Source organism: Bos indicus, chromosome 9, assembly GCF_029378745.1.
Source record: "Bos indicus isolate NIAB-ARS_2022 breed Sahiwal x Tharparkar chromosome 9, NIAB-ARS_B.indTharparkar_mat_pri_1.0, whole genome shotgun sequence".
NCBI lineage: Eukaryota > Metazoa > Chordata > Mammalia > Artiodactyla > Bovidae > Bos > Bos indicus.
This window is the reverse complement of record NC_091768.1, coordinates 43,663,933-43,687,380: the sequence shown is the minus strand read 5'-3', so window position 1 is coordinate 43,687,380 and position 23,448 is coordinate 43,663,933. Positions and strand designations below refer to the sequence as shown.

Genomic DNA, 23,448 nt, shown 5'->3' with positions numbered 1-23,448 from the left:
AATTGTAGTGACTCTTGGTAGCAGAAGTTAATAGCACAGAAAGTTTGGTTGTAAAATGTATTTTGATCTTCATGTAAATCTTTAATGTGCAGATATGTGTGTCCTGTCCTTAATGTAGCTTACTGGCTAACTTAGAGTGTTTTCCATTTACATCATAAGGTCTGCTTTGATGTTTGACTAAGTTCCTTGAGGTGATCAGTGAGAATTTTTAAAATATATATTCCCTGATATGTGAACATCCCTTATTAACTGATAACATTTGTAAGTTCTCTTACTTATCTCACTGGCTTTAGAATTTAAGGAAGTGCTTATAAGTTAATTTTTCTTCTAAATTTCAGATATGGGTCCACCATGGGGGAGCCTAGATATCTCAAGATACAGGAGAAAGCAATGCCTGGGAGAAATTCATGAGAATATAGCAAATTTAGTATTTAACTAAAAAATTAAAAAAGAAAATCTAATTCTAAATGCTGTATTTAGGAAGGACTTCTCAAGTCTTCTCATTCTTCTCATTTTATCTAGAAGGATAAGGTGTCATCATCCAAAGTCATCCTGCCTGTTCCTTCAAAGGGCTCATCAGGGCCACCTTCTTGAAGGCCAGTGAGTCCATGCAGGAGACAGTGTGAGATCTTAATATTTCTCTACTTTGTATTTTCTTTATCAAGATGGCCTCTAAAGTATGATTATCTTATAGATCTCATGATAATTTACTGGCTCCTTGGCTCATAAGACTGGAGAGAACTAGAGAAGGTTACTGTTTTCCTGGGAAAACAGGATAGAAGCGTTGTTAGGAACATGGCATCTGAAACAAGAACACCTGGCTTCTGTCACTTAATAGCTGTGTGACTTCAGGCAAATTACTTACCTTTTCTAGACCTCAATTTCCTCATCTTAAGAGAGAATGTGTAAAATTGCACATGAGGCAGGCCATAGCAAGTGCTTGGCCATTAGTGAATGTTAGTGGCTGTTATCTCTTACCTTTTATAAACCACTAGACCAATGATTTAGACATATTTTTGTTTTTGTTTTAGAGTCTGTTCTTCTTGGAAAGCTTATGTAAAAGTGACATATGTAATAGATAAGTCAGAGTGATTCTAGTTGAAAGGAGGGTTGCTGGCCAGCAGTTCCATCCCCCAGTCTCTACTGTCCCTAACGGCAACCCTTGAAGAGAACTACAAGGATGTCTTCAACCATAATATGTGTGTGTGTGTGAACCAATTCTGTTCTAAACTATCTAGTTTTTCGTTTGTTAGTTTTTATAGAGAAGGTAGAGTCCAGAGAGCTAAAGTAACTTGACCAAGTTCACCCAGATAATTAGCGTAAGAGCCAGAGCACATTTTTTTTCCTCAGAAAGAAAACTGTATACATTCAAAGACTTTTAATTTCATGGGCTTCCCAGGTGGCCCTAGTGATAAGAACCCACCTGCCAATGCAGGAGATGTAAGGGACATGGGTTGATCCCTGGGTCGGGAAGACCCACTCCAGCATTCTTGCCTGGAGAATCCTGTGGACGGGGGAGCTTAGCGGGCCATGGTCCAAGAGGTCACAGAGTCAGACATGACTGAGGAGACTTAGCGCTGCACAACACAATTACACCCAAGAAATGTGAGAAAGGGAGGAGAACAAATGGTGGCAGAACCAACAGTTGAGTAATGATGAGTAAGTTATGGCACATCTATACGCTGGACTTTTACGTGCAGACGTTATAAAGACTTTTCAAATAAGTTTTTAGTAACTTGAAAAATGTTAAATTCAAGGGGAGGTGCCAAACTCTATAAACAGACTAATCTCAATTTTGTTGAAAATATTTCCCTATGCATACAAAAAAGACAGGAAGTGTACTAGAATGTTGACAGGGATATTGTTTGAGTGGTTAGGATTATGAGTGATTTTTTGTCTTTATATTTTCCAAATGGTCTCTAGTGAACACACTTTATGTAATCAGAAAAATTTTATGGAGGAAGGATGAAGGGAATAAACTGTTTGAAGAGGTAAATAATAAATATTTTTTATAATCCAGCTCTTTGAGATAATGAAAATTAAAAAGTTATGATAAGTAGTACAGTTGGTTCTGGGGAAAATCATACATATTTAAAGTATGGGAGTGCATGAAGTATTCAAATTTGTTCTAATGTTCTTTGGGCCAACTCTAGTGCCAAGCACTGTGCTTATGATAAACTTGTTAACCTCTCACCTCTAGAGTTTCTTAGCTGTATAATTTTCTCATCCCTCATAAGAAAGCGAAACATCCATTAAAGATAATTGACAGTATATATAGGATGGTTTAAAAATAATTTCATAAAATGTTACCTATCAGATGTTGGCTTTTCAGTTTTGTAGTAAATTGCTGTGTTTGCTTTAAAACCTAGGTCAATAAATTTATCTTGATACTGTTTTATTCTTGCAGCCCTGCCAGGCCCAAACACGTGGAACTAAATCTTAAAAACTCTAAGAATCTTGACAGTTTGGGAAGTGAGCATAATCCATTTAGCCAGCCAGTTCACAAAGGAAACACTGCCACCAAAATCTCCTTATTTGAAAACAAGCGGGCAAACAGCAGCCCAAGACACACTGACATTCGAGGTTTGAAGAACACTCCTGCGTCTAATAAAACATTTGTCGAGAGGGCAAAGCTGAATTTAGCCAAAAAAGCCAAGGAAATGGAGCTGCCTGAAAAGAAGGTGATGCCAAATAGTCACCAGAACGGTGTGCCGGGGAAGCTGTCATCTGCAGAAGCCAAAGTGATGCTTCCTGAAGAGGAGACTCCTGTTTCTCAGCTTTCCCAAGGTGATAAGGTAGTTGTGCAAACAGATGCTGGCTGCCCTTCCGAACCAGTGGTTGCTGCTCTGACTCCCGTTAAGGACCAGGAGATCTTAGGAGAGAATGACTCCAAGGCTGCTAACAGCAAAAGACTTGAACTTGAAAATATGACTAATATGGCAGAAAACACCCCTGCCATTCTTGATACCAAAGATCCGCCTCCAACAGCCATACCAAACCCGCAGCCTGGATTTTCTGACTCACAGCCCCCAGCTGAGTCATCTAATGGGCCTTCTCTGTCACTGGCTGCCCCCATTCCTGCAGATGATACCAAAGACACATGTGCTCAAGCTCCTGTAAGCAGTTCTCTGTGCACTGATCTCAGAGAGTCAGAAAGCCATAATGGATGTACTCTGCCTGTATCTCATCATAATAATGAGACAATGCCCCCCTCCAAACTTGCAGGAGGAAGAGAAGGAGGAGGGGAGACAAGCCCTCCTTTGTCCCCAGAGCACAGCCCGCAAGCTGTGGGAGATGAGTGTCCATCCAAGGTCCTAGTCCAGGTCAGGTCCTTCGTGCTCCCTGTGGAGAGCATGGAGGGGGTCTGCTCCCAGATCATCACAGAAAGCTCTGAAGTTAGAGAAGCACAGTTGCCAAGCTGTCACAATAATGAACTCCAAGTGGTTTCCGTTGCAAGTGGTGCTCCCCAGAAAGAGGAAGTACAGGGCAATACGGGCACATCACCCAAACACATTCACTGCAAAGAGGAACATATAGTAAAATCTGGCGCACAAGTCATGCCGCCTGAATCAGAAGCAACTCTGCCTGTCCAGGCTCAAAGTGAGGACAACGAAAAACCCCTGAAGGCTGAATCCACCGCCACCAGCCTCCCTGACAACAGAAGTCATTTAGAAACCCCCCAAAGACCCAGTCAGAGTGCTGTGAATGGCCAGGGCAGTCCTGCCAGTCTTTTGAACATCTCTGCTGGTAGTGATGATAGTGTATTCGATTCTTCTTCTGACATGGAAAAATTCACTGAGATTATAAAAAAGATGGACAGCACTGTGTGTATGCCCCAGAAGAAGAAGAAGACCAGGCTACCAAACTCCCCTGCCCCTCACTTTGCCATGCCACCTATTCACGAGGACAATTTAGAAAAGGTGTTTGATCCCAACGTGTTTACCTTTGGTTTGGGGAAGAAAAAGGAAGGCCAGTTGGAAATGTCACCAGCTTTACATTTGATGCAGAATCTTGACACCAAATCCAAACTGAGGCCCAAACGATCATCCACTGAACAGAGTGTCCTCTTCAAGTCCTTGCAGACTCATACTAATGGGAAAGATGAGCCCCTGGCAGCTCCAGAAGTCAATGACAAAGAGAACAAGGATGTCCAAAATGGTGGAGTCAAGAGATCGAGGCTAGAAAAAAGTGCACTTTTCTCAAGCTTGTTATCTTCTCTACCACAAGACAAAATCTTTTCTCCCTCTGTAACATCAGTCAATACCATGACCACATCTTTCGGTACTGCTCATAGCAGTTCTCTTTCTCGACCTTCCGTGTTGCAGCTTGTGGCTGAGAGTGCCCCACCCTGTAGTACAGAGAAAGAACAACCAAGTCTGCCAGCCAGTAACTTAAAGGTCTTCAATTTCAACTCGTCAGATACGTCTCATTCGGCATTGAAAAGTCTGAGCCCCATGGAAAAGTGCCCGCAAAAAGAGGAAACCAAAAAGGATCTGGATCTGCAAAGCAACCTTCCCATGTCAGAAACTAAATTTTCTGAATTTTCAAAACTGAAGACCAACGGTGATACGTCTAATCATACTGAAAGTGTTCTTAAATCAAACTTGCCGAGCTATGGAAGCAGTGACACAGACTTCACTGGTCTCTTCAAAGCCAGCCGGTTTGACCCAAGCATTTCTTTTTCTGGAATGGCATTATCAGATACAACAGTAAGTAGCAACTTATCAGATACAACAGTAAGTAGCAACATAGTCTCATTTATTTGAGGTAGTTAAAAAATCAGAGGAAAAGCGGGGTGATGAGCAATTCATGTTATTTGTTTAAAAACGGTTATGCTCCTGTACAATAATTTCTTAACTCATTCATCACATTTGAAAATCTACTATATGTACAATGGAGGTTAAAGTTCAAGAGAAAAGGTACTTGGATACTGTTCTCAAGGCATTCATACTCTAGCAGGGAAAAATAAGCTACAAATATTTTAGGGCACTTGCGAATTTATATGTTGTATTGTGAAAGGTATAGATAAGGTACCTTGAGAATTCAGAGACAGGGTGTTTTTTCTTCGGTAGTTCTGTGTAAAGATGCTCAACACTATACTTGGAATTTAGTGAAGATTTGTGAAGGCTTCCTTTATCTTGAACCCCCACCCCCTGCCCCCACCAAAGAATCTTATTCCTAATCCTTTCTTTTGCACTTTGAGATTCGCTCTTTCTTCCCCTACATAGGAGTCCATGTTTATCCCACATGGCTGAGAAAATGTTTTCTCTTTATTTGGAATTAGTTTTCATTAGGGAAATATTTTTTCTTGCAAAGCTGTTGGGGAATAAAGAATTCGGTTTACATTGGTGCTTTCCTGTAATATAGTAGAGAGGATGGCAAAATATGATTTTGATTTCTCCATCTTTTTTCTGACTGCTATAAGTTGTTTTCTTTACTCAATTTTTGACATCCATTTGTGGTTTTCATTTACGATGCTTGATACTCAAGTTGAAAGAGGGAAGAAGATGATAAAGTTTAGAACTCAGCTCTGCTAAGCCCAGAAACAGAAGTGGGAACTGTATTCCTGTTGCCCACCCTGTGAACCAGGCTACCTGGCAAGTGAAGATGAGAACCAGGCAGAAAATATCCTGCCCCCTTCCTCATTTGTACAGGGCACTGCCCCATTTAAATTTGTTGTATTGTTTTTTGCTACAAGCCTATCATGGAATATAATTCTGGAACCTCTTTCAAAAGGGTAGTTGAACTTTCAGCAGAGGCTCAGATCTCTTTTTTCAAAAGATTTCAAATTTTTTACTCCTAGGATGCCATACACACATACCCACCCACCCACACACACACATCTAGATGTAGATATACAATAAGACTTATTAAGGACCCCAAAGAGCTTTTGTTCCCATGGGTTATGCCTACTGGAATCTATTATAGTAGAAATTAATACTGAGGACTTCCCTGGTGGTCCAGTGGTCAAGATTTCAGCTTCTACAGGGCTTGGGGCATGGGTTTGATACTTGGTTAGAAAGTAACATCCCATATGCCACATGAAGGAAAGTTACATGGCTCAAAATTGCCTGGAGTTAAAACTCCCCACCAGGTCCTCCCCACCATTCTATGAAAAACAACTCTCACCTGAAGGGAAAAAAAAAAAAAAAAACAAACAGACATTAAGGTTGATTACGCCCAGCTCCCAGCCAGTCTGGCCTCTGGCCGATCTCCAGAATTCCTTGCCCCAGCTGTTTAGGAGATAACTACTCCGAACAACCTTGGAGAAGAACAGGCCCCCTTAAGAGAGTAGATTTCCACATATATGCCTATATATACTTATTCTTTTCTTGGGTTAGTGCAGGAGCTCACTAATCTGACTGCTGCCCGTTCTCGCCTCATTAAAGGTGATCTGTTCCTGTAAAGTGCTGGTCTCGTTCTTTTTCAGAACCTCACCTTCTCTAACTCCCTTACCCGTACACCATGCGGTCCAGCCAGTAAAAAAAATAAGTAATTAATACTGAGAAAAATTTAAAACAGAACACACAAATGCACATTCCAGTATCCACCAGAACAATGATGTCATCACGTCATGGACCCTCTGGAAAATTCTGCTCTATACCTGTGAGAGAAAGTGAAAAAGACAACCTCTTCTAATTATGAAAATCATTTTGACCTCATGGACTCTCTGCAAGGGCACTGGGGACCCTCCAGCGACCCCTGGATTGCACTTTGAGGACCACTGCTGTAAACAAATAAAACTGAATCAGCCTATAGCACTTAGAAATCATGCAATTTTTAAGTATTTGTCTCAAGCACAAAATTGCCACTGGTCCAGCCTTATTCTCTCTCCTTAATCATTCTTAGATCACTTCTCTTATTTAACAACAATCCGGTGAGTCTGACAACAGAGTACACAGTTTCACTATGGAATCTCTTGAAAAACCCAGTCAAGTGGAGTGAAAAAGAGAAACAGAGTACTTTATACTTTCTCTAGGCCTTTTTATGATTAAAAAAATTTTTTTGTTTGTTTTTCTTTAGGTCTTGGGCTTTGTTGACTGTAAAAGTATTCTCTTTTTAATGTCTGAAATTTTGTTGTAATATCAGGCTTTTTCTTTAGCTTATCTTCTTGAAATGTGCACATATAAATAAGCATATGCCATTTTAATCTGTAATAATGCTCTACTGAGGCCCTTCCTGTGGCCTTTCAGTCATAGTCCACCCTGGTGTGATGCAAGAGCCATCAGATCACAGGCAGTCCTTAGAATGGGCATCTTGGTCAGCAATGAAAGTAGTCCATGTTCTATCATATTTTTACAAGTGTAATTACATTTTTATTATCTTGAACATTTCTAGTTTTACTGGTCTTGTCAGATGGGCTTGAAAATGATTAGTTTTGTAGTTGTATAAAAATATATTTTGTTCCTCTCAAAGGGATTAAATAACCATGTGCAGTGAGCATTGTGAGATATACCATAAACACTTTATTTAGTTGTTATGTGATGAAACAGAATTTATAGATTCAGATAAGATATGTATAGGAACGCACAGAATTGATTCAGCTCATTCTGGATAAGTGATTGATCCATTATAATTTCTCTGTTTATTTGAAATTGTACTGGGATGGTTTGAATTATGATCTCTTAGCTGAATTCTGGTTCTGTGAACTGGTATAAAACATAGGTCTGACTCTTGGACCCTCAACTTCCCAGGTTGGTGAAAATCTCCTAAGCATATAAATGAGGAGAAACTGAAATGGCAAAATCAATTAGAGGGGGAAAAAAACCCTTACCTTTAATAGATTCAAGTTTTAATATGACTTTGGTATAGATCAAAGTAGATATGTAGATATGTTTCCAAATTGACAAGTGTGAGGCAAATATGACCTTACTTAAAGGATCATGGGAGGGGAAAAGGAGACTTTCCATGAAGTTTAATTATTTGTTGTGTTTTTGTTCATCTGATTACAGACAATTAGAGGAAGCGTCCAGAATAAAATCAATCCCCGACCTGGAAAAGTAAGAGTATTTTCTGTTCCTTGTCTAGAATCATTTTGACTTGACAAAGTGCAACAACAGCACTTGATACCACTCTCACTTTCTTAGGTGGTGATATACAGCGAGCCCGACATCTCAGAGGCATGTATTGAAGTGTTCAGTGACGTGGAGGATTGTAGCACCTGGAGCCTCTCTCCTGTGATACTAGTAAAAGTCGTTAGAGGATGGTAAGAGCGGCACTTTGTGTTCCTGACTCGGAGAGTGTGTTTCACATTTTTAATCGTCTGTTTGGTCCTCAGTACTTATTTTAAATTATGCCCTTAACAATATACTGAACTGAACAATATGAAGGGCAGACAATACTAGTCTTCAGTTCAGTTCAGTTCAGTCGCTCAGTCGTGTCCGACTCTTTGCCACCCCATGAATTGCAGCACGCCAGGCCTCCCTGTCCATCACCAACTCCTGGAGTTCACCCAAACTCATGTCCCTTGAGTTGGTGATGCCATCCAGCCATCTCATCCTCTGTCGTCCCCTTCTCCTCCTGCCCCCAATCCCTTCCAGCATCAGACTCTTTTCCAATGAGTCAACTCTTTGCATGAGGTGGCCAAAGTATTGGAGTTTCAGCTTTAGCATCAGTCCTTCCAAAGAACACCCAGGACTGATCTCCTTTAGAATGGACTAGTTGGATCTCCTTGCAGTCCAAGGGACTCTCAAGAGTCTTCTCCAACACCACAGTTCAAAAGCTTCAGTTCTTTGGCGTTCAGCTTTCTTCACAGTCCAACTTTCACATCCATATATGACCACTGGAAAAACCATAGTCTTAGTGAATACTAAAAGCATATCTAAGAAAAACATTTTTTAACATTTCTGATTCTAGGAATGATGCATGTTGATGCTAGAGGAATCAGAAAAATGCAGCAGTATAAATTTCTTTTTCCCATTTTTCCCACATAATGTTGGTTTGGACTAATGATCACCAGAGTCCGTAATATACTTTTGGTTTTTTAATTTTCCATAAGGTTGGTAAGAATTGCACTACTCATGTTGATAGGCCATGCACTAAGCATACTGATAGGAATTTTAAAAATTCTATAAGGGAAATATCTTGGCTAACTTTTTAAGTGACAGTTCAGTGAAGGACTAATCTAAAATTTATTTTCTAACTTTTTGACAGCAGGTAGTTTTTGTTAAGTAAAGAAACTGGTGAAAAAAAATTGTATTGCCAGCTTAACTGCTTCAAGGAAATACACAGGAAATTGAATAAAGAAAAGCGGTTTAAAAAAAAAAATCACTTACTTGGCATAAATATGAATCTTGGTACCTATTTATAAATTTGTTTAAAAAAAAGGTGTAGGGCTGTAGGCATTTATGGTTTTAAAAATTAGTAAGCTTTTCTTTGGGTCTCTCCATTTGATTAAATATGCAGCATCTTTCCTTTTAGACTTTAGATATTTTAATATATTTTTCTGTATATTCAACATATTCACTGGGAAAATACAATTAGCTTTTGTTCTTAAATTTGAAAACTGAAAATTATAATTTTGTTTTTAATGAAATACTGATTCTTCAACTTTTCTTAGTGTCTCTCTTTTCTTAGAAATATGAGCACTTAAGACTAGCACTGTTATATATTGTCACGAGGTCTTTATTTAGTGTTTGTATGTTGCTGAGAAGAATAAATGTGCTTTCTGGGTCATTAAAAAAGTATTACATAGTATATTTGAAAATTGCTTAAAGAATAGATCATAAAAATTCTCATCACAGGAAAAAAGATTGTTTAACTGTGAGGTGGTGGATTTATTAAATAAACTTACTATGGTGATCATTTTGTAATATACACACATATCAAATGGTCATGTTGTACAGCCAAAACTAATACAATGCTATATGTCAATTAGATCTCAATAAAACTGGAAAAATGCTTTCCATTAGCCTGCATGTAGTAGTCCTTTGTATCAGTATATCCGTTGATATGGCTCTAATATGTAAGTTAAAACCCTCAAAAGTGTTTTTTACATATATAAGAAGAAAAAACATTACAATAAAAGTCCATTTATCTGACATTACTATGTTTCCACCAACTGGCAAACTTACTATACTATAGAGCTACTATAAAAATTAGTAGCTCTATAATGTTCATACTGATAGTCAAAAATTCTCTAAAATCCTGATTGTTGTTTTGTTTTAGTTGCTAAGTCATGACTTACTCTTTTGCAACTCCATTAACTGTAGCCTGCCAGACTCCTCTGTCCACTGGGATTCTCCAGGCAAAAATAATGGAGTGGGTTGCCATTGCCTTCTCCAGGGGATCTGTCTGACCCAGGGATCAAACTTGCGTCTCCTGTTGAATCTCCTGCACTGGCAGGCAGATTCGTTACCACTGAGCTACTGGGGAGAGAATTGGCCACTAATATATTATTTATAAGGGGCTCCCTGGTGACTCAGATGATAAAGAATCCACCTGCAATATAGGAGACCCAGGTTTGATCCTTGGGTCAGGATGATCCACACACACACGTTCACACTCACACTCACACACTCTATTGGCCAGAATATTTCACTAATCAAAATCTCTCTCACCAAGACTGGCTAATAGTTTTGCTGTGTTTTATTCTTAGTTGGATTTTGTATGAGAAACCAAATTTTGAAGGGCACTCCATCCCCTTAGAAGAAGGAGAATTGGAACTCTCTGGTCTCTGGGGTATAGAAGATATTTTGGAGAGAAATGAGGATGAGGCAGTGTCGACTAAGCCCATGGTGATTGGTTCTATCAGACTTGTGGTCCAGGTGGGTAAAATTAGTAAGCTTTTAATAGAGGCAAACTGGATTTCATCTGTTCATTCAGCAAATACTTACTGAATGCTGAATGTGATTCTTTTGAGAGTTTCATTTTGTGATAAAAGTGATTGGGAAAAATATTTTGTGTTTTATGGATAGGTTTTCTATATTTTAAATATTTGTACATGTTAATTAGAAAAGAAACATTCTAATCAGTCTTTTTCTTCAGAATAAATCCTGAAACATGAATCCTCTTTCCTGGCCCCCATTCCCATCTGCAAATGTATTTTATTTAATAACCTAGTTTTGATGAACTCTGTAAGAACAGATTTTTCTTTTACTTATTTTTTTGGTTGCTCTGTGAGTTCTTATTGAGTGGCTTACAGGACTATTTTGAAAACTAAATAATCCAAAGATAATTCAGCTATTAACTCTGGGATTTCATGTGAGTTTTAAGAAAATGAGTACTTAAGGCCACTTTATGGATTGGGTAAACATTTCTTGGTTATTTATTCATTAATGAGGAACTTGAATCAGTTCTTTGTGGTTCTTGGAATTTGATGATTCTTTACCTTTTAAAAATGTAAAAGGTATCTTCCAAGTGAAAAAGCTCCATTTGTGTATTAGACTTGGGTATCAGAGTGCAACAGGGGAAAAAGACATGTTCCAAAATGAGAATGAGTAAGAATGACTAACAGTTTTTGGCAGAATAAAATGTTATTTCCTGGGTCAACATTTCTGAGTGACTTAGATGATAATTGGTATTCTAAATGATTTATCTCTTAATAATTTTAAGTACATAATGTGATAGACTTTATGCAAGATGTAACAGACACCGTTTTGAAATGTCATAGTGGAATAATTTATCTGCAGTTTTTATTTATTACTCATAATAAAGCAATGTTTTAAAATATCATTCAAATCCTATCTCTCATGTAGTGTCTCTCCTTCATTTTTCTGAATTCTCTGCTCTTTCTTGGCCATATTATAATCTGCTTTTTCTGTAATTGTAATCATTATACAAGTACATGTTGTTTTCCTTTAACACTGACTCTCAATCTCTTTTTTACTCTCTCTGTACCGCTTGCTGATGGTTATACTCCCACGTGGAACATCTCTCGATGATTTGCAACTGCGAGAGAGATGAGAATCTGGTGGGGTCGGGATTTAGGGTCCAGGAAGGTGGGCTGAGGGAAGTGAAGCATGCTGGTCCAGAGACCTCCTGTTTTGGCTGATGGTAGCAGGCCTCGTGCAGTTAGTGCTTTTCATGGTATTACATGGTGTGGAGTTTTATTGAGCATCATATCCCACTGATATGATGTGCTTTCAGTTGTTTTACCTTTCTTCTTACTATGGGATTTAAGCTTTTTCCTATCTTAAATGCTTCATGAGTATTTTTGTGCATTTAACAATGTATACATTTTATGATTCATGTCCTTGAGATAAGTTTTTCAGAATGGTGTCATGTTAAAGAGAAGGAACACTTTTATGGTTCCTAATACATGATGAATTTTTTTGTTAACAGATTGTGTTTATGGTTCCTTGACACATAAAAGTCACAACATATATTCAAGGGAATCACCTTTTCAGCTCATTAACTGTTCCTTTTGTTAATATTTGAAACAGTTGCCCCTGAACTGACCCAAGTGTTACCATTTTTTCTGTACCTCAGTTCACCTTGCTCTGCAACATAGAAGAGATTCAATAAATATTCGATCAGGGCCCAGGCACTCAGCCAGGAGAGGCCTTTTGTAGTGTGTTTGATGGACATGCAGGGCATGGAACAGTGACCAAAGTGCAGAGATTTGTAAATCACCGTAAACATGCACCTTTGCCTTTATGACTTAGACCAAACCCACATCATACTCAAGGAGTGTTACCGCAGGGGCCCGTGGGCACAAGACGACAGCTGAGGAGGCAGCCACTCTATAGACTAGTGTCTCTGGATATGGATGGTCACAGGAGAGCAAGGAACTAAAACCCAGGTTACCAAGGAAAGCCAGGCAGGGTTTTCAGTGAAGACAAGGGAAATAAATAATGTTCCAAAACTCTTGAGATGCAGTTCTGGTGGTCTTTGCTTGAATGTAATGCTGAGATACATGACTAATGCAATGTGTATTCCCCAAAAGATCACATATTAGGTCCTGAGTGAGAACAGGAAAGGGATAAAGTGGCAGATGATCTGTGCAATGTTTAAAGCTTATTTTAATTATTAAAAAAAGAGAATAATGAGCTTAATGTAGAGTTTAATACATGGTGTTACTATTATACATATATACTGTATTCATGTAATTTTTTTTATTTTTTAGGATTACAGAGTTAGTCAGATTGACTTATTTACTGAACCAGAAGGGTTAGGACTTCTAAATTCCTACTTTGATGATACTGAAGAAATGCAAGGGTTTGGCATAATACAGAAGACTTGTTCCATTAAAGTACATTGGGGCACGTGAGTATTTGCAATACAGTTTTAATGAAGCTCTTTTTTGAGTGTGAAAAGAGGACTTCAGATAATCTATCTCTAATTTGTTATCCTGTTAAGTAATTATTGACTAAAAGCTTTTATTATTTTTTTATAAGGCACATAAAAATCTTATTTTTGGTTACTATGTTACTATAACTCAGCTTTCTTGTAAATGATAATGGTTTCTTGGAGGAAGTGCAGGGAGAAAACTGCATTTTTAATGTGGAGATTGCCTTATCGCAAAGGAACCTGATTCATTCAGAGCTGAGTTGCAGATTATACCTTCACGGTAATTCAGAGGAGGTGATTCAAAGCGTGTGTGCCCTTGATATTTCATGTGGGATGGAGGCCAACACGCATACGACTTCCTTTGACAGTTTCACACAATGCTTTCCAAAGCCCCTAGGATGTTGATTTCAAAAATTACAGGAAACTGCAAGAGTATTTTGAAGGAAGCGGGAATATTTCAGATAGGGGAGAAATTAGGCTAGAAAGTGCAGGCTGCAGAACTGAAGCTGGTGGCCCCCGCAGTGGAGTGCACAGCCCAGGGCATGTGACAGCCGTGCACCGAAATGCAGGGAAAAGCACTAAAGCTTCTGCATATTTCGTTTAAAATCGCCTTTTCAGATGTTATCTTTGTGTATGTTTTCCAATAAGTTTATAGTATATTCAGCAGTTATATATATGTAATTTATAAGTATTCATATATTCAGAGACTGCTCAAGAGTTTATATTAATGGAATATGAGTAAGATAATACATATGTAATGAATCCAAAGGTAAATACTACAGGAAACATAAATTATGGAGAGGGACCGTGGAAGTGCTACTTTAGAGAGTAGTCAGGAAAGTCCCTGGTGACTTTTAAGCAGAGATCTGAGGACGTGAGGGAGTCAGCTGTGGGACATCCCGGGGAGGCAGGGTAGAGAAGTGTCCTAGGCTGGAAGCCCAGTGTTTGCAAAGCCCTCCAGGGGATGTTTGAGCAATTGAGGAGCGGTCTGGCTGCAGTCGAGTGAGCCAGGAGGATTGGTGGTGGAGAGGGCTCATATCATGTCAGCCCTTGTAGGACTCCAGAGGGATTTTAGGTGACTCCAAGGAACATAAGAGATCATTGGAGGACTTTAATCTAACTTGTGTTTTAGGAGCATCACTCTAGCTTCTGTGAAAAAGTAAATTGTAAAGAGCTAAGAGTGGAAGCAAAGATTTGCAGTTACATAGGCGAGAAGTGTTTCGGTGACTTGGTGTGATGGTAGTGGTAGAAGAACAGTCAGATTCTGGATACATTTTGAAGACAGAACCAACAACACTGGTTGACAGGTTTTATGTGGGGTATGAGGGGCAGAGAAATGTCCAGGGTTTGGGACCACAGCATTTATTGGAATAGAAAAAAATGGGGAGGAGGAGTGAAATCCAGGTGTTTTGTTTTGGAGGTTAGATGGGAGATGCCAACTACCCATTCAAGCATTCAGGTAAGAGGTCAGGAAGGTGACTGGATACATGACACTGGAATCTTAGGTGGGGTAGGCAGGCTGGAGATATAACCTGGAGTCATGGGCATGGAGAAGGTATCTAAACCCCATACTGGATGAGATCTTCATGCTTAACCTCACTCATTATTAGAGAAATGCAACTCAAAACCACAATGAGTTATCTTCTCACACCGGTCAGAGTGGCCATCATCAAAAAGTCTACAAACAATAAATGCTGGAGAGGATGTTGGGAAAAGAGAACCCTCTTACCCTGTTGGTAGGAATGCAAATTGGTATAGCCATGATGGAGAACAGTGTGGAGATTCCTTAAAAAAACTGGGAATAAAACTGCCATTTCACCCAGCAATCCCACTGCTGGGCATACACCCCGAGGAAACCAGAACTGAAAGAGGCGCATGTACCCCAGTGTTCATTGCAGCACTGTTTACAATAGCTAGGACACGGACGTACCCTAGATGTCCATCGGCAGATAAATGGATAAAGAAGTTGTGGCACATATACGCAATGGAATGTTACTCAGTATAAAAAGGAACATATTTGAATCAGTTCTAATGAAGTGAATGAACCTAGAGCCTATTATACAGAGTGAAGTAAGTCAGAGAGAGAAAGACAAATACTGTATATAATGTATATATATGGAATTTATAAAGACAGTGCCAACAATTCTACATTCATGGCAGCAAAGGAGACAGAGATGTAAAGAACAGACTTTTGGACTCAGTGGGAGAAGGCAAGGGTGGGATGATTTGAGAGAACACCACTGAAACATGTATACTGCCATATGTAAAAAGACAACCAGTGCAGGTTCGATGCATGAAGCAGGGCACCCAAAGCCGGTGCTCTGGAACAACTCAGAGGGATAGGGTGGGGAGGGTTCAGGATGGAGGGACACAGGTATACCCATGGCTGATTCATGTTGATGTATGGCAAAAACCATCACAATATTGTAAGGTAATTATTCTCCAATTAAATAAATTAAAAAGAGTAGGAAAGTCATCTGAGCTTTAGGCACTTTTATATTTAGAGATTAGGAAGAAAAGGAGGAATCTAAACAAAAGTTTCTTCATCTCTTGCTGCTTTTGAGTTTTTCAACATCAAAGAGACCTATAAGTCTTTTGTCTCAAAGTATTTAAGGCTGAGAAATATCACTAACTCACTCCAATATTCATCCCTGGAAAATTCCATGGACAGAGGAGCCTGGAGGGCTGCAGTCCATGGGATTGGAAGGAGTTGGACACGACTAAGTGACTGAGCTCGCACACACGCATCATATTTTTATCTCCATGTCTGGATGATTTCACGACTCAGGCTTGGGCTATGTGGAAGCATAACGAGCTACAGTTAAACGACGTTTCTTACCTTGACAGTGAGTTTAACCTGGTCTTACAGGTGGTAGTTACAAACCAGTCATATTTTACACATTTTGATGGGCTTGCATGGTGGCAGACACTTTTTTTCTGGTTCTTCATTGCCATCAGGGTAATAGAAAGCTGCCTTAGATGTCAGTTCAGAGTTTGGGCTTATTGAACTCAGTCAGCTTGGTACCAGGTCAGTAGTACTTTTACAGATCTCCAAGGGGAGCCTTGATGGGTTGGGGAAATTCAGCTGATAGCAAGTATTCAAGCTGACACTGCCTCTGTTGGTGCAGCAGTCCTATGAACTGATGGAAGAGAAGCCTTAGCTGTGCGGGGGTGCTTCTTCAGATTCCATGAGGAGATTTACTCCAGGGCCTGTTCAATCTGCATTAGGCTTTTCCAGACATACACACATTCAGAGTGAAGTGAAGTGAAAGTGGAAGTGTTGTGTTCGACTCTTTGCGACCCCAAGGACTATACAGTCCATGGAACTCTCTGGGCTAGAATACTGGAGTGGGTAGCCTTTCCTTTCTTCAGGGATCTTCCCAACCCAGGGATCAAACCCAGTGTGTTACTTGCTAATTTCTTATTTGGGAAAATGAGAACTTTCTAACAAAATTTTCCTCTCACATTGTGTTGAGTGAGATTTGTCTTTAAGCAGCTGGCAATGCCAGCACCCATCCTTGCAGAAGTGACAGTGTATCTTGAGTCTATTTCTAATAAATAAAATTAAGGAATTTTAAGGCTTCAAAGGCAGCATAAAGAACATCTGTTCCAACACCATCATTTAATCAAGGAAGACAGGTTTTGGCCACTTTATCAGGTTGGATTAGTTGTTAGGATTAGTTGTCAGAAGAACAGGTACTAGAATGCAGGTGTTCTGAAATCGAGGGACATTTTTTTAATAGCCACATATTCTTTGGTCAATGCTAACATGAAATACTTGATATATAAAAATATATGTAGGTATGTGAACTATGAGGCCTAGTAATCAAACAAGCCCCTCATCGCGCAGCTGAGAACCTCACCATTACTAACACTGCTGCAGCACCCAGCATAGCCCGCCTGTTCCCATCCCCCTGACTTCTCCACGTGTGAGATCCCTCTCTGGAATTTTGTGTGTTTCTCAGCCCCTTGTTTTGTGGTGTCACCATATAGTATCTGTCCTTTCAGTATTTTTAGCTGTGCTTGCTTTTGAAATTTATAAAACTTTTAAAATAAGGAGCTGTGGCTTGTTCCTTTTTCTCCACATTGTTTCTGAGAGTCCCCATATTGATGAGTATATGTGTACTTATTCTTTTTCATTGCTATTTAATATTCACTGCATATATTTCCTTAAGGAGTATACTGAAGCCCAGCTTTTTATTATGAAAGTTTTCAGACATAAGCACAAAAGTAGAAAGGATATCAAACACCCATATACCCTCCACTTTGATTCAGTAATTCTTAACATCTTGCCATATTTGCTTTATCTTCTTTTCTGAGCACTTGAAAGTAAGTTGCAGGTATTGTGACCCTTCATTCCTATAAACTTCATCCCAAATCTCTCTAAAATGACATTTTCCTACAAAACTACCATTATCACACCATAATTTTCAATATGGCCATGATAATATCTACCCAATAGTCCATAAACAAAATTTCCCCATTGTTTCAGGAATGTCTTTTATAGATGTTTTTAATTAGTTTCCAAGCAAGGCTCATATATTTGGTTGTCCTATCTCTTTGAAAAGTCTCTTTTAATCTCTTAAATACCCCCATCTTTGTTTCCCATGCCATTGATTTTTTGGAAGAATTTAGGTCAGCTGCTTAGCGTATGTGCCATAGTCTGGATTTTCTGAGTGCTTCTTCATGGTATCATTTAACTTGGTCTTCTGTCACCTGAAATTTCTATATACAGGCAGTTAGGTCTTCATGTATAATCAGATGCAGATTGAAGGGGTTTGTCAAGGATGTTACTTCTATAGGTAGTGACACATACTCATGCTGCGTTAATCAAGCCAAATTTGAGTGTCGGTTACACTGATGCTTCCCACTCCTCGCCACTGTAAAGGTACCAGTCCCCCCTTGAGATTCAGAGCCTGCTCTTGTTTGAATAACCTCAAAGTTGGCACACTCATATTTAAATCTTCTGACTATCCCCTTGGTTTCTGTATGTAGCCAACATTCATGTGCAGCCATATCTAGAGAATAAGACTTAGGATCCAGCTGGAAAAACTGTTTTTGGTTTAAGAACAAGTGAACAAGATAAGGTTTTTCTTGTCTGATTCAGAGGGTGTTTCTGAAAGAGTAATAACATGAATGATTTTCATGAATGTATGGATGACCATTGTTATTAGTTCAACATTAGTTCAACAGTATTCCTTTGTATGTATGCATTTGTTTTTTTTATAAAATATTTGTATTCATTTATTTATGGCTGTGCTGGATCTTTGTTGCTTGCAGGCTTTTCTCTAGTTGTGGTATGAGGGCTTCTCATTGCACTGGCTTCTCTTGTTGCAGAGCACAGGCTCTAGGGCCCGTGGCTCGGCAGTTGTGATTCCTGGGCTCTGGAGCACAGGCTCAGGAGTTGTGGCACACAGGCTTAGTTGCTGTGCGGCCATATGGGATCTTCTCAGATCAGGGATCGAACCCGTGTCCCCTGCGTTGGCAGGCAGATTCTTTACTACTGACACCAGGGAAGCCACATTTGTTATTGTGTTTTTAAACTCATACTTTATAGACATACAGTTTATTCATAATATAGGCAAAGGCTGAATACATGAGAAAATAAAAGAAAATGAAATCACACTGCGCGAAGGTAGTTTATCTCCTGATGGCCTTGTGAATAATGTATCTTGTTGGAATAGAATTAAGGGGAAAAAGGATCACACTCTGTATATGAGTTTTCAGATTCCAAAGTCCACCCCCATTCACAAATGTGTGTTTGAGCTACCCAGCAGGCCCTCAGCATTTACTGAGGAAGTTACCCAGCAGGCCCTCAGAATTCACTATTTGCAGAACAGCAGTCTTCAGGTGTGCCAGTTTATGTGTTCAGGCTTTTGGACAAAACCCTCTTTATCCCAGATTACCTTCCTTCTATAAGTGTTAACATGACTAAGCTGTATGCTTCAAGGAAAATGAGATGTTTAGTAGCAGATGAATACGTACCCTTAGAACTCAAACTGTAGAAGAAAACACTTAATGAAAGAGTACTTCAGTAAGCACCATGTCAGAATCTCAGAATCACTTGTTGATGAGCCATCGTCTGTGTTTATAAAAAATTCAGACTGTTCATTTGTGAAGAGTCAGACCTCAAGGCCCTTGGCTTGTTATTGGCCGAAAAGCACACTTTATAATAAACTGCTGTTATTTAGCTAGGGCATGAAATCAGTGTGTGATGTGCCTTTGAGAGCTTTGGGCTCCAAAAAAAGACGTAGTGCATTCTCTTTTTTTAATTTATTTTTAATTGGAGAATAATTCTTTACAATGACGTGTTGGTTTCTGCCCTAAAACAGCGTGAATCAGCCGGAAGAATACATGTGTCCCCTCCCTCTTGAACCTCCCTCTCAGCCCCGCACCCCATCCCACCCCTCTAGGTTGTTGTACTGGGTTGAGCTCCCTGTGTTGTACAGCAATTTCCCACCTACCTACTTTACATGCGGTAAAGAATGTGTCCACGCTACGCTCTTAATTTGTCCTGCCCCCTCCTTCCCCCACTGTGCCCACAAGTCTGTTCTCTGCATCTCTGTTCCTGCCTTCCCACCACCTCCCAGTTGTCCCTGTAAGTATTGCCCTGACTTCTAACACTGTGGATTAGTTTTGATTCCCCCACCCACACCACACACGGCCTCTCAACATTGTGTGTGTGTGTGTGTATGTGTATGTTGGCAGGTCTCCAGTAGGATTTTGACTATAAATCCCTGTATAATTAGTAAGTCTAAAGAAGTTACTGATTTATCCAGGACAGTCTGTAACAGAAACTCACCAAAAACGTGCCCTTGGGCCAAAACTGTGAACAAGAGAAAAGCAAAGAGGGGAGAATCAGATTCATTTTGTAGGTAAAAGATTACCTTTACAGCCAGCTTCCTCTTGTGGCCTGTGCTCTGGGGAACTTGGCACAGTTAGCCCAGCTAGGATGCTTTAGCAAGACTAATAAAGAATTGGTGGGTATAAGTGATCACCAAGATGTCACATTTGCTTGTCAAGAGGGTATATTACCATCTCTCTTATAAAGAAGTCACTTCTCCAGCAACAGCGACTTCACCAGAATCCTCCAAGGAACCAAGAAATTGATAAGACTGCAGTCTTTAGGGACAGTTCATGTGAGGCATGGTTTTCTGGTTTCCTGGTTTCTAGCACATTAGAGGAGGGTGATGCTTCTGGTTGCCTGACCACAGCAGAAGTGACAGCTGACAAGTATGATAGAAGGGTGTGGTATTGAAAAACCATAAAAATCAAGTCCAAGGACTCAAAAAGCATTGGGCCTGGGAACAAGCAGTCTTTAGACTTTGAGAGCCCCCACAGACATCACTGTGCATTAAGTCATGCTCCCAGTGCTGATCCTGAGTGACTGTGAAAGCAGAAATTATGTTCAGTGCACGCTGGAATGAGAAAGACTGCTGTTCAAGAATGACTAGGACCTTGGTTTTGGGGTCAGCTTGGATCAGCCCTGCATTTAGTACTTGTAGCTGTGCGGCCCTGGGCAATTTAACTTCACCTGTAAAATGGGGACTGTATCTTTTCCTTGTAGCATTGTTGTAAGGATCAGATGGAATTCCTTGTAAGCTCTAGATATTTGTTAGCTGTTCCTAATTTTTGACACTATGACAGATGATTAGGTGGAACATCCTATTTTTGGTTACAAATGAGATATAACCTTTTAAAGTGTGAAATCTCCTGGCTGGAGCCTCTGTAAATACATACACAGGGCAAAAGATAACTACTTTTATTACTTGGAAGTAACAGACATTTAAACTTTGAAACAGTTCATAATAGAAAGTAAAATCAGTGGACAAAGCTAGCCAAGCCAAGGAAACAAACAGAAGCTCAAGAGGTGCATATAATGGCTTATTCCTCCTGGAGTCCAACATTGCTCCACTAAGTGCACCCACACTTGTGTGTCCAGACCCACATCCTCCCCTGTTCTGGTCCTCTCTCATCTGTGGGGTGCAGTGTTCCACTGACAGAAATGATGAACTGTCTGCTTCTTCCTTGGTACTTATTTAGATGGCTGATTTATGAAGAGCCTGGATTTCAGGGTGTCCCTTTTATCCTGGAACCTGGTGAATACCCTGACTTATCCTTCTGGGATACAGAGGAGGCATACATTGGATCCATGCGGCCACTGAAAATGGTAAAGATGGAATCCGATCATGTGTTCTTAGAGTCAGTAATTCTTTGCTTGACTTTGATAATTCATGGGATGTGACTTTAAAGCAATAAAGTAGAGTTTTAAAAGATAAATATGTAGAGGATGGGACTTATTGCTAGATAGAAATAATAGAAAGGATAACTTGATAGTTGCTACAGATGGAAAAAAAAATGTGGATAAGCCCATAGGTGTTCTTGGCCATGCAGAGTCACTGATGTGTGACTCTGCATGGCCCTTGGCAGATGTGAGAAGTGAGAAAGTGAAGAATTAAATCAGGAGGACAGACAAAGTCCAGCTTGTAGGTGTTAGAGAAGGGGATAATTAGGAGAGCATCACGATAAGTCAGGGCTTCCCTGGTGACCCGTTTTGACCTCATGTTGAGGTGCGTCATAGGAAGGTTCACTAAACACGTACAGCATGAGTGAGGCTCCTGTTACAAACATGTTCTTCAAATTCCACTTTGTGGTTGTCTTCTGAGTCAGTTTGAAACAAATTAGAAAGTCAGGAAGATAATTTTTTATCTTAATTTTATCCCTCCTGCCACAGGTTGTGGCTTAATTATCTGTCTGCTTGTCTTCATGCAAATAATTCTGGGCTTTTTTTCTAAAATTAAATCCTCTTTCGAAGAGTAAAGTTTTGTAACTTTTCTGAATATGTAAAAGAATTGCCTCAAGTTTTGAAGGCAGTTTTTAATGATGACCTACAGAATTGTAAAGTTCACAGAATTCGAAAAGGATTCCTTTTGAAAAGCATACTTAGTTGATTGTATGAACCCTGGTTTGTTGATTAAAATCAGCCACATTCCTTTTTAATTATAGTTCATTTGCTTTATTCGAGATCTTTGGCTATACTTTATTTTTTTCACTTATATATGTAACAACTTAAAAAGCCTTTTGACTTTCCCACTGCTGGTTTAAACTCTTACCTTATTTAATTCTTTTGTGTGACACCTCTTCTATGATTTTAGTGAGATTTTTGGATTAAAATTTCTTTATTCTAAACATATAGCAACCCCCATAGACCCATCCTCTATGGGATGTTTTAAATTTATCTAAGAGTTAACCTAATTATTTCAGGAGCCCTTCAGATCATATTGTGAACTTGAGTGAACTTCAACAGCTTTGTAAGCCAGAGGTTGCAAAATCAAATGCCTCCAGGGCCAGGCAGCAAATAGGCGTGAACAGGATGACAGGGAGCTGAATCCCGGCAGAGGTGGAGACGGGCAAAGTGGAGCCCGTATCCCTGCTGGAGGGTGAGCCTAGTGCAGGGTTAATAAGCACAGAAGGTGAGGGTTGCTGCCTGTGAGAATTTGAGTCTAGAGATGTAAAATCTTAGACTGCTTTTTAAGAGAGGTGAGAAATAGGCCTTTTTAGGAGTTTAATGAGTTTAAAAAAAACAACCACCAAACATCTATTTGGTTAAAAAGCACAGATACCATGCAGCTTGTAGACTGCCTCTGTGAGACTCTTCCTCATATCTTCCCTGCATTTTGGGGAATTTTAGAACTGTCTCCACATCAGTTAAACAAACCAGAATGTAGTTGCTCTGTGTGGTTCCATGGCTTATCACAGACTGCTGTGGGTAATAGCAAATGGTAACTTATCAGTGACAAGCCACTTTTCTTAGAATATTATTTTTCTTTTCAGGGTGGCCGTAAAGTTGAATTCCCTACAGATCCTAAGGTAATGTACATTTTTAAAGAATTTTACTCCCATTCCATCTTCATGAAGATAATACTTGCGTGATTTTCTGTTTCACTTCCATAAGACATAACTGCAGTCAGCGGGAGTTGTCCAGCTTATACATGCCATCACCTTCAGGTGGAAGGTGATGCTGAGAGCACGAGTTAGCACCAAGTGTGTGCAGCCATGGCTCAGAAGGTTCACTGTTGTATTAAGCTGTAATTTGCAGTTGTATTTACCAACTGCAGGGCCTGTTGCTACTTGCCTGAAAGGAAAAACCTTACTTTTCAAGACAAGTTCTCCCTACTCTAAAATTCTCCTTCTGCTAGTTCTGCTTTGCACATCTGT

General features: G+C 39.7%; 1 protein-coding gene across 1 annotated transcript in view; it reads left to right on the top strand.

Annotated features, from left to right (window-relative positions):
* CRYBG1 (crystallin beta-gamma domain containing 1) overlaps positions 1-23,448 on the top strand; it is a 232,342-nt gene that overhangs the window by 182,912 nt on the left and 25,982 nt on the right. The window contains exons 4-10 of the mRNA XM_019967281.2: positions 2,408-4,709; positions 7,953-8,000; positions 8,088-8,206; positions 10,598-10,766; positions 13,067-13,206; positions 21,274-21,400; positions 23,065-23,100. Of these exons, the coding sequence (XP_019822840.2) occupies positions 2,408-4,709; positions 7,953-8,000; positions 8,088-8,206; positions 10,598-10,766; positions 13,067-13,206; positions 21,274-21,400; positions 23,065-23,100 (2,941 nt within the window). The remainder of the gene's footprint in view (positions 1-2,407; positions 4,710-7,952; positions 8,001-8,087; positions 8,207-10,597; positions 10,767-13,066; positions 13,207-21,273; positions 21,401-23,064; positions 23,101-23,448) is intronic.